The sequence below is a fragment of the Notechis scutatus genome, chromosome 3 (assembly GCF_049901735.1).
Source record: "Notechis scutatus isolate UNSWTSFEM ecotype Mainland chromosome 3, rNotScu1.2, whole genome shotgun sequence".
NCBI classification, from domain to species: domain Eukaryota; kingdom Metazoa; phylum Chordata; class Lepidosauria; order Squamata; family Elapidae; genus Notechis; species Notechis scutatus.
The window spans coordinates 75,722,295-75,742,391 of NC_142011.1; the positions used below are offsets into that span (position 1 = coordinate 75,722,295).

At 35.2% G+C, this 20,097-nt stretch overlaps 1 protein-coding gene across 2 annotated transcripts; it reads left to right on the plus strand.

Moving 5' to 3' along the window:
* Nucleotides 1-1,768: 1,768 nt before the first annotated feature.
* PTGFR (prostaglandin F receptor) lies at nt 1,769-18,937 on the plus strand. Of its 2 annotated transcripts, none has more exons than XM_087960495.1 (3): nt 1,769-2,244; nt 5,927-6,762; nt 14,605-18,937. In XM_087960495.1, exons 2-3 carry the CDS (start codon nt 5,986-5,988, stop codon nt 14,911-14,913), a joined length of 1,086 nt encoding a protein of 361 aa, XP_087816621.1. In that variant the 5' UTR covers nt 1,769-2,244; nt 5,927-5,985; the 3' UTR covers nt 14,914-18,937. The 2 variants fall into 2 exon arrangements, with proteins under 2 accessions (XP_087816621.1, XP_026534237.2); XM_026678452.2 differs by having other exon boundaries at nt 1,769-1,928.
* The last annotated feature ends 1,160 nt before the right edge of the window (nt 18,938-20,097 follow it).

Below are 20,097 nucleotides of genomic sequence, written 5' to 3' on the forward strand. Positions count from 1 at the left end.
GTTATACTGTAAGATGTAGTTGCATTGGGGCAATCTTTACTGTGCCATAGACACAATCCCAACATAGAGGATATGTTAAAGAACAAGGGTTAATATACTTCTCTAACTATGTTCCCTCCCTTCTAAACATTACTAGAAATGGGAAAAGATCTATTAATCAGCCTCTTTAATACATAATGAGCATGGCCTGGGATGCACTTTGAAATAAGTGTTGGTGCAGGTATATTTAAAGGTAGCCAAACTATACGCTCATAATAAGTGACTTGCTGAGGATTAATGTTGTTGTGAAGTAGCACTAAAACCCCAATCCCCCAGCTGTTGGGTTGATACCTTTGAATGCACCAGGTAAAACATCTGTAATGGGCTACTTTTGGATTCAAATTCCAGTTCTCTTCCCAGCCCAAACAGCTTACAAGTACAGTGTTAGGTGCATCTCTCTTTTCCAACTTCACACTGCAACAGACCTTCATTCCCACTCACCTACTGTTTCTGACAGGCAATTGCTGATCAAGGTCATTAAAATGGAGACCATCTCAGAAACCAGATGTGTATGGAGGACATGTTGGTTTTAAAGAGCTGAATTCCCCTATTGATGGAAGCAGAATGGCCCTGCAAAGCAACTCTTGGTGGCAGAATATGAGAAAGTCTGTCTACTCTCATCTGAAGTACCCAATTAGCTTGATCCCAACTCTTAGAGATCAGTTGACTTTCCTTTGTTGTTGTTGTTGTTGTTTGCTTGGTGAGCTTTGCTAGTTTAGTAGCTCTGTCCACTTGGCTGTGTTCCTTAGCTATCAGCTTCCTCTGCTTGTAGGAGCAGTAATCTAGGGCTAGGATTTCAAAATGATTTCTCATACTCATAGAAGAGCTTCCAGGCAGTAGATAACTATGCATTTTTAGCTGCTTTGTCATGGCTTCTGGTGAGCTGGGGAGTTGGAAGCATTGGGCTGTCGTGAGTTATCTTTTCCCCTTCAAAGAGGAAACCCTTCCGTATGACATGTTTCTCCTCTCCTCAGATACTTTAGCCACACGAGGATTGAATGAACAAATTCTCGCTAACGCTCAAATTATAACAGCCAACTCATAAAGGATGAGTCCAGAACTACATCCCCATTTAATGTTGGCATCCACTAAAAGGTTATGAAGCATATCATGGCAAAGCTGCCACTGTATCTTGGCTCTTAAAGGGGAAAATACTGTTTTAACATTGGATGGCTAAATTGACCTTCATTCTCAGTTATAGTTTGAGCCCTAACTGACCACAGCCAGCTACCACAATGCAAATGTGCAATTACATTATAACACAACTCTTCCCCATCTCCTTTTGTGCATGTGTCCTAATGTTGGATGCAGATATATGAGTCCTTGTGTTGTCCTCTCTTGCTGTCTCTCGTCCTCCATAGACACCTATGGATTAAGACATGCCACGTGGCAGAAAACAGGATTCTGAGATTTATTTGTGGACCGAGGCTTTAAATCTCCCTGGAAAAGAACAGGAATGCTTGGTTGCTTTCCCCCCCTTTTCTTTTCATTTTGGTGGTGAAGAAAAACAAAACCTCTTTCCTTCCCTCTTGCAGGTGTAGGGCTTGGTTCTTTGGCAGAGCCAAAGGAGGGCGGAAGCTTTCTTGGAAAGGGCTACCCTTTTCCCCACGGGAAAGTTGCAGTGGGTTGTTAAAAGAGACCGAAGTCAGGGAAAAGAGCCAGCCGGTGGCACATGTGACGGGGTGTTTTTTGTTTGTCAGCTGAAAAGGGCGGGAGCGTGGGCGAGGCCGGCGGTCTGAGCGAACGGGGCTGCAGCCTACCTCAGTCTTTATTAGTTGGGTGGGCAGGAAGCGTGGGAAGGAGTTGTCGCCGCGGCGATCTGGTGGGTGACGGCGATGCCCGGAGAGCGAGGCAGGAGCGCGACCGCTGGCGGGACCCCAGAGCCTGAGGTAAAAAAGAGCTTCCTCGTGTTGTCCTCCAAGCTCCGCAGTCCCAAACTTTCAGGGGAAAAGGAAGGTGAGGTTCGGCTTTGGAGAAGAAAGCGGACGCCTTCGTCGTCCTGGGGTGGGGAAGACTTAGGAATAACTGTGCAGTTCTGCGTAGCTCTTGCGGGCTCTCCAGTTTAGCCCGTCCAAGGCTTCGTAAGATCATCTAGCAGTGGTTGTGACGGTACAACATCAAACGTGGCTGCGTTACTGTTAAAATCAGTGCGGTGGAAAGCGCTCGCATGATTTTAGTCTCCGGCTGGCTCTTTGAATCCCGCCTGTAAGTGTGCATTATTTTGTTTTTACCTTCTTCAGACTTGGATGATTGGGTGACTAAAGAGACAACTGCCCCTACCTGGTCAGACGCTTGAGGGTATAAGAGGATCCAATATTAAGGCTAAGTTCAAATCAAATTGGCTGAATCAAGACTGTAATCCAATTCCGCTTGCTAAGAAAAGAATCCCACTGAATTTAATAGAATTCTGTGGCTTCTGAATTTAATAGAATTCTGTGGCTTCTGTGCAGGCAATTGTTCCAGTGGAGGAATACAGAACAATATTAATTATCTTATAGAAGAGAATCTCATTTTCTCCTGTCTCCATCCAAACGTCTTATAGTCTACTTTATTTCTCAGAGTTCACAGTTACTTATTCTTCGGTTGCCTACTACTTTTCCTTTCTGTTTTTCTTTTGCAGACCTGTTTCTTTATTTCCTAGATTTTTTTTTAAATTTTGATCCCTTTACTACCATTATTCCATCACTTAGCTTGCTAGACTAACTGATTGTCGTTTGCTCAATAGCTCCTCACTTTCTCATATCACATTAATATTTTTTTTAAATGTGATAGACTTCTACAATAATGGCTGATTGATCGATTATATGCTATCAGATTGGTGTTGATTCTTAAGGACTATATAGAGTCTAGACCTTCATTATGCAGACTAATGAATCCTGAAATCTTTCACCCTTTGGCAATGTTTACTGTCACTTCAAAAGTACCTCATTGATGTATTCCCAACAGTGATTTCCATTTTTACCCATTCCAGCAATTTAGAATAGGTTCCAATTTTGTTCATGCAGTCATTGTTATCCATGTCTGTCCATCTTACATTGTAATTATTGATCACTTCATACTACCTATTTTTACCATCAAAATAAGTGTTCTCTGGGATTTGGACTAGTTGCTGCAATATTACTGAACTATATGAAACAAGTCTGTTCAAGAGCATGCCGTAGCTCACATATATGGATAACTGTGGTCATTTTTACCCCAAAGATGCTTGTCAACTTAAATAGTCTGCTTAAACGTGCTGTTCTGTGCATTAGTTTTTGCAATAGTATGAAATTTGCTAAGATAATGCTTGACATTTTAATTAGGTTGCATACAGCTTTGAATTCAAATTAAAAATTGAATTTACATTTAAAATTAGCCATTTATACAGAATACTTTTAATTTTTTAAAGTTATTCAAACAGAAGCAAAACTGGAATAGCTTATGAAAATGCATACTTATATATGTTGCTTTTCCTCTATTTACGTAATGTACTTTTCATCTGTTTACATTATCTCCTACTGGCTTAGTATTAGTTACAGGAATATTTATTTATCAGACAACTTAGACTATAGTATATTGATGCTCAGATTTATATCACCATGTCTGGTGTAATGCCAAAATATTATTTTTTTATTTCAAGTGTATTTGTATAGAATTCTTCCTCCATTGAATAGTCTTTATTTTAAAACTATGACTCTTGATTTTTGAAATATTTGGCATGGGTGTACAGGTAACCAAATTTTACAAAGTTTACTAAGATCACCTTGTTTTTATGCTGAGCTTTTACTAGCATAAGGCTATACAGAAGGTATAACTTTGTTTTCTAAGAAATAAAAAAGGGAGAATCAAATAGTGTATATGAGCTGATAAATGAAGGACTGGTTGAGTGAAATGTCCCAGCCAACCCATGCAGAGACTTTGCTTGATCATTAAATGCTATTTGGGACAAAGAATGACAATAAAAGAAAAATCAATGTAAGCATTTAAATGGGAGAAAAATGTGCTCGTGTGTGATTTCCCCCTCCCTGTTTATATTTACATTCATATTTCTTCTATAAAAAAGTTTCAGTTGGATTCAGATTCATATAGTAAAATGTTTTGGATACTGAATAAAATCCACTGAACAGAATTCCAAATTCCTAACAAATGTAGAATATGATGTTCATTTCTCCTATAATTTGGAGATTTGAAAAAACTATATTATTCAGTATTTCCTCAATTACCTGAAATAAGCTGAGTTTTTAGTTTGATCTATTGTGTTTCTGCTCTATATTCTCAGTTTGTTTTCCTGATGCCATAGATAAGAACATGTGCTATAGTAAAGAGTACATGAACATTGTGGTAAATGTATATGTGGTATGTAGTATAACAGAGAAATAATATGTGCTGAATTTACTATCTATGCATTAAATATGGTAAAATCTAACTGTAATATTGCATTGATAGAAGGAATATTATGTCAGATCTTGAACAGCAGCATCTGGAGGCTGCATAATACGTAGAATATCCCTACTTCAAGAAAAATAGCAGGCATTGAAGTTGTTTTGCCCATTTTTCTGCTGCTTTACTAAGTGCAGTTAAATATCATAACTCTTCCTTTGCATATACCTAAATATAGACTGTAGACTCCTACAGGCATTTCATCTTTACCTCAAGTTCTAAGTTACACTTATTTCCAGGACAAGAAACAATATAATTAATGTAGGAGACTGGTTCACATTTTTTGTGAAGCAAATTGATCAGTCAGTTTAATCAGTGGTTATTTACTCTCCTACTACTTCCAATTTCTTCTTGTTACACGTGTGACAATTTGAGCAAAATAATGGACCAGTGAAATCTGGAGATATGCACCAGGGTGCTGGGCATAGAAAACACTACTTTATTCTACTGTTCAGGAAGAATAGACCAAACTGAGAGTATAAAGAAATATATTCAGTTCATTGCCAGCAGTTGAATACTAATTATCCGAGATACTTCTGTGCTCATCTATTAGCCAGGAAGGGCAAGTTTATATCACCTATTGGTTCTCTGAGTGCTGCAGACCTCAATAGAAGAAAACGTGTTATTTTCCAGAAGATTCTGTGGAAAGATTGAGGAAAAGAGTCTTCTCACACTTTACTCTGTTTTACTTGATTAACTCTTAAATTTGGGCAATGGAAAGGCTATCTTCTGTAAGGGATCCTAAGATTGAAGGTAAATAGAATCATTTTATTAGTCTTTGTCTTATACCAATTGTTAGGCAAAATAAATCATTATTACTATTAAAACTAAACTTATTTTCTTACATATAAAGCTGATATCTTTAGTCACCTGATTGTTCATTGCACTGTCTGTCTGTCTGTCTGTCTCTCTATCTATCTATCTATCTATCTATCTATCTATCTATCTATCTATCTATCTATCTATCTATCTATCTATCTATCTCCTGTGTTATTGCCAACAATGTATGTGAGTGAAAATTGATTTGTGAGATTATAGCAAAGATAAAATGGAAAAAGCTGAAAAAAACACCTTAGACAATCAAATTCCAGAACATGAAAAAATGCATGCATGCATATAACACGCTCTTAGTTATATAATTTAAAAAAGAAAGCTGTATCAGATAATGGATATGTGTTTTGGAACAAATGTTCTTGAATATTGATAATTTAATATCCCATTAGTATTTATGCTAACATTTAAGTATTTCAAATTTTAAATATTCCCCTTTCTACTTTTTTCCTACTTTGTACTAACTTAGTTGATCTATTGTAGTATCATTTTTATAATTTGTTAATTGTATTCTCATGTACAGGTGTTTATGCATGTTCATCTACATTATGCTTATCTTTGTATTGCAAGCACATAAGATTAAATGTATAATATTATTTATTTTATTTACACAGGTTTTTTTTTTACTGTATTACAGATGCCTGGTGATTTCCTGGCTACTGAGATATTTTGAATGTTGAAATTTTCTTTCTAACAATGAATGGTTCACAATCATCATCCTTGGCTGGAATTTCTAATACTTCTTGTGGTGGAGAAAAAAGCTTCAATGTATTCTTTTCTGTCATCTTCATGACTGCTGGGATTTTATCCAACAGCCTCGCAATAGCAATTCTCATGAAAGCATATACGAGGTTTAGGCAGAAATCAAAAGCATTGTTTTTGTTTTTTGCCAGTAGCTTGGTTATCACAGACATGATGGGCCATTTCATTGTTGGAACTATTGCAGTATTTGTATATGCAAATGATAAAAAATGGAAACAATTTGATCCATCAGATATATTTTGCAATTTTTTTGGTAATTGCATGGTGTTTTTTGGACTTTATCCTCTTTTTCTGGGCAGTGTGATGGCTGTGGAACGCTGCATTGGAGTGACAAAACCAATATTTCATTCAACAAAAGTGACTTTTAACCATGTAAAAATGATATTAACTATGGTGTGTCTTTTTGCTATTTTCATAGCCTTGCTGCCCATACTGACATCAAAGTATACAATTCAAGCATCAAGAACCTGGTGCTTCTATCGAACATGGGGTATTGAAAATTGGGAAGATAGATTTTACCTCTTACTTTTTTCATGTTTGGGTTTGCTGGCCCTTGTTATTTCCCTTTTGTGCAACGCCGTGACAGGAATTACACTTTTAAGAGTCAAATTTAAGAGTCTACATAGACAGGGCAGATCTCATCATTTTGAAATGATCATTCAACTCTTGGGTATAATGTTTGTCTCTTGCATTTGCTGGACTCCTTTCCTGGTAAGATTTTAACCATTCAGCCACTTCCATTGTCATGTTATATATTGCTTATCTTGTTCTGGGATAGTATCTTAAGATCTTGGGTTGAGTATAATGATACATTTTCAAGATGAGGGTGGATGCTGACTAATATGCCAAGCTTTCACAGGATGGTTTAATGGAAGTTATGATTTCTTTTGTTTTCCTTTTTAATCTTGACAACCAATTCCTTAGATAATGGGACTTAGGGTGTCACAGAGAAGAGTGTGGATGCGAACCGTGAACTGCATCACAACTTTGCTTTGAAGGGCTGTTCCATTTGAAGCTGTAATGAAATAATGTGCCCCTTCAAAGATATAGCAATATGAAGGGACCCCCAACGTTTCTTGAAACAGTTGGAAAGTTTTTTTTCCTATCAAAGCAAAACCAAAATTCAAGTGGCTACTTTGTGTTTTGACTGTAAATCCACCCATATTATAAGTTTGCACTTACCACTAAAGTGTTTATTACATGGCTTCTTCCCCAATATTTAAATAAGATGAACTAGGGCTAGGGCTACAGAGTAAAATACCGGGAATGGTTGCAACAACTGAGTGTGTCTAGTGCAAAGGTGTTGAACTCAAGGCCCGGGGCTGGATCCAGTCCATGGGGTGCTTAGACCTGGCCCATGGGGCTGCCCTGGAAACAGCAAAGAACTGGCCTACAGTGCCTCTGCCAGCAAAAATGGCAGAGGGTTGCAGGAGGTCATCGCAGCCAAAAATGGAACTCGGGGGCCTGTTTTCTCTGGCAGAACACTCGGGCCACCACAGGCACCTCCGACATGAGTGATACCCAGCTGGCCATGCCCACCCTGGCTACACCCACTCTGTCCCCCCAAGGTCAAACACAACCCTAGTGTGGCCCTCAATGAAATCGAGTTTGACACCCCTGGTCTAGTGTTATGAAGGAGAAGGACTGGAGTCACATGATATCAGTCTACCAGTCACAAAGAAGACAGGAGCCAATCCATTCTCAAGGCATCTGAGGGCAAGACAAGAGGTTAAAGGTGAAAATTTACAAAGAGAGAACCAACGTAGAACTAAGAAGAAATTTCCTGACAATTAGTGAAACCGATTGTCTTCAGAAGTTGTGGGTGCACCATCACTGGAGGTTTTTAAGAAGAGTTTGGACAGCCATTTGTCCAGAATGATATAAGGTTACTTGCTCAAGTAGGAGGTTGGAGTAGCAGACCTCCAAGATCCTTTCCAACTCTGTTATTTGTTATTTATGGGTAACAAATTGTAAAATATGTGGCAGAGATTCAGTCTAGTCTTCTGTGAAGAAAGCATTTTATTAGCTTGATTCAAATACCCCAGCAAACTACTGTATGTTTAAAATGGTTCAAACCCACACATTGTGCTAATCATAATTTGTTTTATTTGGATCTGGCTTAGCATGATCTAAGAAGCATATAAGGTTCATTCAAGACGAAACCATGACGGCATGACCTTCAACCCTAATGAACTGCTTGGCAAGCCCAAGCCCAAGCCCACTGTTTTTATTATAAATTTGTTGCTTTTTTGTACTTGGTTACAGAATTATAAAAGCCTAAAAACTGCAAAAGCAAAAATGCACAGGAAGCACATTTAAAGTCATCCTTTGTTAACTGTGTATGTTTGGAATTAATTCACCCCATGAGTCTCTAACCATGGATTGGCATAATATTTGGCCATTATTTTCTTAAATATTGAAGGGCTGTAATTTAGCAGCATTATACATGAAGAAAGTTCCAAATTCAATATTCTGCACCGTTAGAGACAACTGAGGAAGATTATTTTCTGAAATCCTGGATAAACATTACCAATCATTAGGCTGAATACCATGGAGAATAGTTTGACCTGGAGCATGTCAGGAGCTCTGTGCGTATACACAAACACACATATACACCAAGGGAGATGATTGGCAAAGAAGTATGAAATATAAATAAATATTTTTAAAAAGTAAATATAATGACTATTTTCAAATTCCATGAAATATGTGATAAAATTTAATTTTAATTCAGATGTATAAATGATTCTCATTCTCATTTACTATTTAACACTGCAGTGTTTTCTGACTACAAACTATAGTTTCATCAGCTAAATGGTTTTGTTCTATTTATTCCAAGAGGAATCACATGCTTTTCCTGAATAAGTATGATATGGAATATTTAAAGACATTTTGGATTGGTGCTTGATACAAATTAGGCATACAGTTTAATGTTACTTACATAAGTTATGGAAAAACATCTGGTATTTGGGAATCATTAGGAAATTGGGATTGTAGAAGTTATTATCATAAATTGCACACCCTTGTTTATTTTAATTAAAGTAAAAATAATCTAGCACTGTTTTACATTATTGGAGAATAATGCACTATATGTTGACATTCAGTGTTTAAATATTAAGCCATAAGGTGCATTAGAAATTCAATACCACTGAATCAATGAGGACTGGATAATAATAAAAATCCTCTAAGTCAGCAGTATTTTTTTTTTATCATCATGTGGATGAGGGTACATCATAAACAGTGTCTTTAAAGAATGTTCAGCAAGAAAAGGGTGATGAAAAGAAGCAATATGTTTGTGCTTAGAAGAATTTGCCTGATAGCACCAAGTGGAAAGAATGTCCTGTTAAACTTTTTACAAGTCTATCCACATAACATTATTATGATATGAATTAACTGGAAAGAGCAACCATATCCAGCATATATGGAAATAGGCAAGTTGTTTGATTAAAGAGAACATAAAGGATTTTATTGTTCAGTATTTCATGATAATCTTAAACTTCTTAAATCATCACACTACAGTTCTTTAATTATTCTTATTGAGGCTAATGAGAGGTCATAATGACAGAAATACAAACGTCACAATTACAATAGAAGTTTCACTTATAATAGAATTACCTAATAAATTAAGAAATTATATCTGCTTTATAAAAACAGTTTTCTTTGGAAACCAGTTAATATTGTGTAAGGCAGAACTATGCAGTTTTATATAATAAGGTATTAGTACCCACTGTTTTAATCTTTGAGCTTGAAATGACTAATTGGAAAAATAATTGAGTAATTCCATGCTAGGTTTAAAAATCAAGTTTTAATACTGAGTACATTATTATCGTGATTGATTCGGGATCCTTTTCTGTTACCAGTACCTAGTTATGAGCAAACCTTCTCTATAATTTTTTTATAATGAACAGATTATTAACTGTTTCTATATGTAGATACATTATTTGGTCATAATCCAATAGCAGTTTTCAAGTACAGCAGTACCATAATGCATTGGGCCTCTTAAATTCAAAAGGCCTAGCCTACTTAATAGAAAGTAGAGTACTTTATATGGGAAAAAGTACTGAACATAATTATTCTGTAATTGGAGGAAAATGACCTGGGCAAAGAGTTCTATTTGTAGATGGATTTATCTGATTTCTCAGTACTTAGAATGCTTGGTTTACAATCTGTTATCCTGATGTTTTCTTATGGATTTCATAAAACATAATCTGCTTTCATATTTAAGGTTTCATTATATCTTTCTGGCATTATTTTAAAAATAATCCTGTTTTTTTTAACAATAGCATTATTTCATTCTTCATTTTACAATTTCTCCCCCCAACCCATCCCACAAATATGTTAAACCAAGCTTGCTTTACAGTTAGTTTTCCGAGTTATCCTTTATGCAACTGAAGCCTTATTGAAAATTTCTCTTCCTTTAAAAACTTGAATAGAAAATGTAATCTGTGGAAAAAACACATTTCCCATTAGATGTTTTCTTACTTTGTTACTTGCAGCAACTCAAGAGCACTTATAGAGAATCACATTTCATCCAGACAGGAAGAGATAATAATGCGAAAGTCTTTGTGCATCTGTGGGGGGGAAAAAAGAAAGTATTTGAAGAAACATCTTCAAGGCAGCTCTTCTGTAAACTTAAGAAAAAAGGAAAGGAAAAAATATTAATTTGATATTTTTAAAAAGTCCTAAAAGTAGTCACCACTATTCTTATTTCTTTAGCTGTCTGCCTCAGTTTAATATTTCCCAAAAGAACCTCATTAGGTGATTTCAAAAGAAAAGTGAATTTTTCTTTCAGGAAGACAATTTTTTTCCTGTCAATACTCCGCAGGATCTGACACTTTCTTCTTAATATTTTTAAAGATTACTATCATTGATGTACCCTTATTACTTTTTCACACTTTGTTTGCTTTACATCTTGTTAGAAAAAGAAAGCTTGTCGATTATCAATTCCACTGGAATATTTTAAATACTGAATTTAATATTGTAAATATTAAATAAGAGCAACTATTTTCTTTAATCATGTATGGAACACATCTTCTAATAAATAGATAATTCTTTAATAATTTTTGCTAATGCATAAATATTGCTTCTGAATTAGTATTGGGCTTTTTGTACCTTTCAGGCTCATCTGGTATCATGTAACTTGTAATACTTTTCTTCCTATGAACTGGCAGTAATTATTTCTGCCATTTTTCATTCTGTCTCTCATTTTGATCATAGTTAAGTTAATAAGCTTATGTGAGTAGTTTTCTAAAATGTCTTACAGGTTAATTACTTTGGTGGATTTAGTGAAACTATATAATGCGGTCCTCCTGAAACTAAATCTCTCTCTTGTGAATGTCAAAAAAACAAACAAAAAGGTTTTGGGAGAACATGGCTGTGTATTTGTTTCTGAAATATATGCATTTAAAGTGCTTGTTGCTAAGAGCAAAGCCTTATTCATATAATAGTCAGTGATTTTCCTCCACTACACAAAGGGGAAATTACTTCCATTAATTAATTGAAAGTTATCATATTCTTAGATGTGAAGTCTTTTTTCCCCCTCATTTGGATGGTATAGAGCAGGAGTCCCTAACCCTTGGTCCATGGACTGGGCCCGGCCCATGGCAAGCCAGCAATCGGTCAATGAAAACAAGGGAAGTCCCATCTGCAGGATGCAGGCAGCATGTAAAAACATGGCGTCTCTGGTCTGCGGGAAAATCTTTCTCCATGGAACATCCCTGGTGCCCCAAAGGTTGGGGGCTACTGGTATAGAGATGCTGAGCCATTTGTGAACACTGGATTCTGTATGTTTGTAAGGGTTATCTATTGCTGCTATTTGTACAGATACTAGCAGAGATTGTAAATTGTAATTGTATAATACAATTGCATTGTAAATTTTATATAAGAATGTGCATATAAAGATAATTTGGCCACCCACATAATTTTTATTGAGAATAATGAAAATCACTGATTTGCTTATGTCCTTAATAGTTATTATTGCTGTTGTTTTTTTAAAATAGGCAAATTAAAGGGAATTATATTCACTATAATTTTCATTGTATACAATTGTATATAATTTACAATCCCATGACAGTTTCCTTTAAAAATGTTACTCTGTCTCACAATAACAGACTTATTAATATTAATACACTACAATATTTTTAAAGAGTATGGCTCAAAATCAATGGCACAATAAAACTTAAAGAACAGTCTCTCACTTCTAATCTCTTTTTCCCCAAATCAATAGCATAAAACATGATGAAATTAAGAAATTATAATATATCCCCTTATGAGCAACTCTTTGATGATCTGCAGTGCTATCTGCAATGGTGGGGTGACTTGGCGAGAACTTCTGCCTTATTCTCCCTCCTATTTCTATGTTTCTCTTCCAAAAAGCAAGGTGCTTTTGCACGTTGACTTCTGCCCTATGTTCTTTCTAGCCAAACAATAACTAGTTGGATCAACAAAAAGCTAAAGTGTCAAGAAAAAGAAGAATAGGAAAAAGGATGGAGTCCTAGCTGCTAGTCCTATTGTTGATGGTCCCTCATTAACTAGTTGTAGGATCAATGCCACCAGCAGGTATTCTATCACCATGAAAATGATGAAACTGGCAGCCATACTGAGAAGATCTCAGTCTGGGTGTGTTCCAGGATACACCCATGAATTCAGATGCCTAGATTTTAATGTTTAAGGCTATATAGTTAAAATTTGCCTGTCACTTGTTCCTGTTGCTTTGGATAGCAGATATCACCTGTGACATGTGGCTTAATTACATCCTATTTGGATGAATTAATGTGTTCTATAGTGGGATGTAGAACTTCAGAATTCTGTGGTAAAGTGGGTTAGAGTTGGCATCTCTATTATACAATATTTCAGTATACTCTTTTTTTGTTTGATCTTCTTTGAAACAGATACCATGTGTCCATTGTTATTCTTTACCTCAAGGGTCTTCAAACTTAGCAAATTTAAGATTTATGGACTTCAACTTCAAGAATTTATTTACTTATTTTATTTATTTATTTATTTATTTTATTTGTCAATTGCTTACAAGATAATAGGTATAAGTAAAAACATAGTTATGAATACATGGATACATATAAGAAAAATAAAATAAATAAATAAAAGAAACAATAGGACAGGGACAGTAGGCACGTAGGTGCGCTTATGCACTCCCCTTACAGACCTCTTAGAAAAGGGGTGAGGTCAATAGTAGACAATCTAAGGTTAAAGTTTTTGGGGTTTGGGGAAAAAAAACCACAGAGTCAGTTAGAGTATTCCAGACATTGACCACTCTGTTGCTGAAGTCGTATTTCCTGCAATCAAGTTTGGTGCGATTAACCTTGAATTTGTATCTATTGTTTGCTCTAGTGTTGTTAAGGTTGAAACTGAAGTATTCATTGACAGGTAGGACATTGCAATGAATGATTTTATATACCATACTTAGATCGGACTGAAGGCGGCGTAGTTCTAGGTTTTCTAGGTCTAGAATTTTGAGTCTGGTGGCATAAGGTATTCTGCAACGAGTAGAGGAGTGGAGAACTCTTCTTGTGAAATATTTCTGGACTTTCTCAACTGTGTTAATATCAGATACCTAATGTGGGTTCCAGACTGATGAGCTGTATTCGAGTATTGGTCTAGCAAATGTTTTGTATGCTCTAGTTATTAGTGTAATATTACCAGAGAAAAAGCTACCTAAGATTAGGTTAACAACTCTTAACGCCTTTTTGGCTATGTAGTTACAGTGGGCTCTAGCACTTAGGTCATTTGAGATGAGTACTCCAAGATCCTTGACAGAATTTGGATCATCAACAAGGTCTTGACTTTTCAGCCTGTATGTTATTTTCTGATTTATTTTTTTTGCCAATATGTAGGACAGAGCATTTATTTGTTGAGATTTGAAGTTGCCATTTGTTTAACCATTCTGATACATAGTCAAGGTCTTTTTTGAAAGGTAGCAGTATTGTCTGTGGTTTCCTGAGCTAACATGACTGGAGGAGGAATTCTGGGAGTTGAAGTCCACAAGTCTTAAAGCTGTCAAGTTTGAAGACTCCTGCTTTACCACATCAATTTGAGGTTGGAAACTCCTTCTATCTTGAGGATCCTTTGGAAAAATGTCTTTTTTTTTAATGCCTATTTCAATCTTCAGTATCTGTAGAGATGTTGTAATACTGCTTGTGTCTTCCAGTAGTTGTCTGAATTAAGACAGCTGATTTTATAGATAACTTATTATGAAGTAAAATAGTAATAGTAATAATTATAGGAACATGATTCACTATGTAAACAACACTATACTATATTAACTTTTTTCCATCTGATACTAGTTTCTAAGCTATATGATCTCTTTTCAAAAAGAGATTTTGACTCTTTATGATATCAACTTTAATTTTTAATGAATTGATTTTTAATCCATGATGGTTCAAATCTAGAACCAGTTTATAAAAATATCTAAAGTGGTTCCAATGTTCAGTAACTTCTATTTTACTGTTAAACCAAATTACATGTATCATTGTTAAAAATAGTAATATATTTTAACCTGATTTTTTTCTGATGAATAATAGAACTTATTTCATTTTGTAGGTAATCATGGCCATTATTGGAATAAATGGAAATATCTCCCATAAAACAGTACCCTGTGAAACTATAATTTTTGCTCTTCGAATGGCAACGTGGAATCAAATATTGGATCCATGGGTATATATTCTTTTAAGAAAAGCTGTTCTTAAAAAATTGTATGAGATTACTAGGAGATTTTGTGGAGTACGTCTCATTAATTTGTCTACATGGGAACTCAGTTCCATTAAAAATTCTTTAAAAGTGGCATCAATTTCAGATTCACCAATTAGTTCCAAGATAACAAACCAACAACTCAGTACAAGAGTACCATAAAGCGAAGCACAGAAAATGATGGAAGTAAAGGTTTATGATAGTTGTGTGAAGTGGCTTCAATTATAGATATGTTTCTGTCTGGAATTGCTACTACAAGATGTTTGCCTTATGAATATAAAGAATCCTTTTTATTGGACATGCCCAGCCACATCTAGTGCCAAATACAGGTAGTTCTGGACTTACTACAGCTTGTTTAGTGACTTTTCAAGTTACAACGACATTGAAAAATGTGATTTATGACCATTTTTCATAGCAACAGCACTTAGACTTTACAGCCCATTCTAAGCGGTTTACAGAGTCAGCATAATTCTCCCAACAAGCTGGGTCCTCATTTTACTGACCTCAGAAGGGTGGAAGACTGAGTCAACCTTGAGCTGAGAGAGATTCGAATCGCCGAACGGCAGTCAGCAGAAGTAGCCTACAGTACTGCATTCTAACCACTGCGCCACCACAGCTCATAGTTATAACAGCATCCACATAATCGTGATCAAGATTTGCAGTATCCACATAATCGTGATCAAGATTCAGATGCTTGACAAGTGGATCATATTTATGACCTTTGCCGTGTCCTAGGGTTACGTGATCCCTTTTGCAAAATCTGACAAAGAAAGTCAAAGGGTGACAAAGAAATCTGATAAGGAAAGTCAAAGTCTTAACAACAGAAATTTTGGGCTCCACTTGGTCGTAAGTCAAGGACTACCTGTATTTCAGGAATTTCTAAAACAAAAAAAGGGAGGCGATATTATTCTACTTAAAATTATTAAATAAAAATGTTTAAAAACCTTAATAAAAATAAGATGTTAGTGGCTGTGAAATAATTTTGAATGAAGTAAAGATTTAAATGTTTGGGGTTTATGTTAAAATGAAACTTAAAAACATGTTATCAAATGTAAAAGCTTAACAGCACTATTAAAATAGATTGTTCTTGAAAATGGCTCTGTTAGATTTGATGACATATGTGACAGAATTTAGAGACTAGTGTGTTCAAACATCCTATCTCTTGAAAAGTAATATTTTGTGAGCAATTCAATTGGGAGTAGAATGAAACCAGGGCAAGCATGAAAACTAGATATAAGATATCAGAATCTTAGTGTTGAATTTTACAATGGATGTGCAATGAAATTATGTAAAAATTATTAATTTTGAAAATGTTCCTTGTCTTGCTAGTATAAAGCTTTTGCTGTTATTGCAAATATTTTATCTAAATCTTATAAAACATAAAGAATATTACTTCCTAAATGAAATAGCCCTGCATTTTGGATTTTCTGAGCAATATAAAAACAAATGTATATAAATTGGTTTAAGACAATAAATCAGTTGTGTCATCTGAAAATTCTACCCTACAATTTTAATGTTTACTAAATAATTGGATGCCATATGATTATACAATTACTTCTAAAGTATTGTGAGTGTTTTAGACTATACACATGTATGCATAGAAAAGTCAATTCACATGTATGCATAGAAAAGTTGTGTATATAGTATTATATGTCAAATGTTAATTTAGGTTTAATTTTACTGTTATATATTATTTCATACTGTACTTTGCAAGCTCAACTTATTAATAGATACATAAAAGTAAAAAAGTGTTGGTTGTATTGAAAGTAGATTAATGTGAGGATTACATCATTCTTGGTTTGAGTTAAATAAAAGAACGCATTGCATTTAGTTTAAATCATAATATTTCACGTTAAATGTAAAAGGCATTAAATATTCACAAAACTGAATTTTCAATACACAAAAGATTAAATGGAACCTTTTTATACAGATTAATAAAATAAAATCAACAGTTTATTAAATTGATTTACACATGTATAAATACAGACTCTTCATAGAACTTATATATGTTCTCTCCAGGGATGGGCTGCTGTCGGTTTGTCCTGCTTTGGACGAACCGGTACTGAACTGGTAGCTAACTTTATGGCTAGTTCGGTGAACTGGCAAATCCCATCCCTGGCTGGACCCCTCACCCCTCCCATCCCAGGAGTCCCCAAGTGGCCTGTTTTGGATCTCAGGTAAGTACAGGCCCTGAGCGGAGCCTGGGGAGGGCGAAAAGTGGGCCTCCTAGAAATTCCAGAAGTTCCAGCAGAGAGTCTCTGGAGACTGGGGAGGCTGTTTTCACCCTCCCGGAGGCTTCAGGAAAGCCTCCGGAGCCCGGGGAGGGTGAAAACACCCCCCCGCCGAGGTGCAGGAGGCCGACTAGGCCATGTTCACCGTGGCTATGGCCACCAGCAACCAGGCACAGAACCAGTTGCTAAAATTTTTGAAGCCCACCCCTCTTCTCCCCCTGTCTCTCTTCCCCCTCTCTCTTTCTCTCATAGACCTTAGCTGTAAATTGTTAGAAGTTAGCATAATTTCATTGTTTATATATAACTTCACATAGTTTTCTATAAAACATCGATAAATTTACAGAATAGAATAGAATAATAGAGTTGGAAGGAACCTTGTCAGTCTTCTAGTCCAAACCCCTGCCCAAACAGGAGACCCTACACAATTTCCAAATAGATGGTTTAGATTTAGTAAGGTTCCTAGGATCTCAGGCAATCAAGTGCCTAGGATTTTTCCTCATTGCATTATGCTGGAGCTTTAAAAACAAAACTGGCAAAGATAATTAAAGTTGAATTTTACAGAATAAAATCAGTGTGCTAAAGAATGCCTATAATATTTTATTACTATTCATGTCTACAGGCTGGTCATCCAAAAGAATTATAGGCAGTGTTAGGTATACGAGAGAGATATAAAGAGAAAGTGCAAAGCTTTATTAACTGTTTTCCAAATTTAGACCTGTACAATTTCTAACCTACCATATTGAATTAACTCCACCAGTTACATAAAAGCAGCCTGCCAAATGTTTCTATTTTTATGTTCCAGAAAAAGATCTTAATTGTTGAAGTGTAAAGTTGGTGAAAGATAATTCCTAAATTGCAGGTGTGACAGTGATAGAGTAATTAAATGTTAATGTTTAGAAAAATGAAGAAACATGGAGGATATTTGAATCATTTTGTTATCATTTCCAATGATGTGCAGCTATCTTGAATAAATATCATCTGGTATTAGGCTTGATATATGAAGAGCAAGATTACAGTTCAGTGATAGAATATGTACTTATACATGGAAGGTATTAATTTCTAGCATCTTCAGGGAAGCTGGAAAAGACCTTTTTCAAAGATTTGTGAATTACTGTTAGTATAGTCAATGCTGAGCTAGCTGGACCTCAAATCTGACTTGATCCAAGAAGCCCTCTAATCTATAACATATGTTCCTCTAACAGATCGATGCTATCATTATACAATACAACTGAGTCCCTTCCTCTTGATCAAATATCATTTGATGTTTGAAACTATGTTATATCCAATATACCAGAACATGAGAATATTTCTATTTGTCCAATGGTACAGTACTTCCCCTGTACAGTATTTAGCCCATACATCCTGCAAGTCTCTTCTGAGTGCTCTCCAATTTTCTGGAGTAGTTTTGGGAAGAGGGAGAGAGATGGTTCCAGAGGAATCAGTTCTTTTATGGATTTTATTCCTTCACTATAATAATTCCTTTGGACGAAACCTGCCTAGTGTTTTTGAATGGTGAGATTAGTCTCAATGACTATGACTGATGCTCAACAATAATGTTGTGGAAATCTTCACAAAGGAAAACAGCAAAAGTTATTTAAATTTGTGAGCTTGGAGATGGGGTGTCAGGTGAATAAATCTGTATTCAATTTTATGTATTTTTTTTTTCATTCTGGTTGTATTGTTTTCATTCTGTCTGTATATTTCTATTTATAAATTGTATAAACTACAGAGTGAATGTATGATGTAGTGCCTCATTAAATGTATTATAATGTGCCTTTATTGTTACGATGTGCTTAGAAGAGCAAGGGAGAATTGCAAATGCTGAAAAAAAGGTCATACTGTGAAAGTCACAGAAATATTACAAATACCGGGAATATTATTGATGACTATGGTTTCAGTATTTCAAGGTGACTTTGTTAACTGTTTGTGGTTACAAATAAAGCTATTTAATATTTGCTCCTTTTGCTGTTTTGTCCTTGGAAACGTAGAACAAAAAGGTCTTAACACTATTACGTTCCACCAGACTTAGGTAGAACATTTGATCATCTGAATTTCTTTTTCTGTACCTTCCTCACTCAACTGGACAACTTTTAGAATATCCGAAGAACTTGCATGTCCAGGACACAGACTGAAATGTTTTCAGAGTTCAGACTGGATTTTATATTAAGAAGTACTATTTTATATACTCTACTCTTTAAACAAATAATATCTTCTGCATTATAAATGAATATATTAGAGAAAAAGATTCTAGCCTAGCCTTGATTTTCTGGTATTCCATGTGAGGGGCAGATTTTAGATACAGCATTAAACTTGGCTGAATGTTGCCCACTAACCCTTTTAAAGGTAATAAGAGGCTCTTGATATTTATTTGCTCTTTACTCACTTTCACTTAATAGATTACATCTAACACATCTATTGTTCTCTCATAATTGGGGCCTTAGTTAACCAGATCATGGAATACCTGTCTATTTTGAATTAATAATCCTTTATGTATGAACTCTGAGAAATCCTGGAGATTTGAACTGTGTCCTTATCTTCAGAGAGGAAAAACAAAGATCCAACAAATTACAAATTAAAGGGGAACCACACGAATCAATCCTGGAATTTTTAGTCTTCAGTTTTTTTTTAACCAGTGTTGTAAAGAGAATGCTTACAAAATTGGTGATGATAAAAAATGGATGCAATAACCGTAGAAGTCAAAAATAAAATTAAAATTAAATCTTAATAAATTAGGAATTTTTCACTTAGGAAACAAATTGATATACAACTACAAGATATCAAATATCTGGTTTGGTGATAGTTTTGAAAAGGGTAGTAATCAGTTGCAAATTAACTTGAGCCACCAATTCAATGTAGCTATAGACAGACATAAATGCAATTTTAAAAAAATCAATAGAAGTATAATTTCTAAATTATGGAAAGTCATCATTTTTCCATTATGTTTTGATCAAACCTAAAATGTCCAGTTTAGTGTCCATTTTTGGGCACAACATTTTAAGAGACATTTAAAGATAAACAGGTTTAGAAAGGAAAATTTCAGTCTAATTTAAGGTATGGTAAGTTAAATGAAATGGATTACATAAAACCAAAAGATTATCTCCCCCTTGTTTTTAAT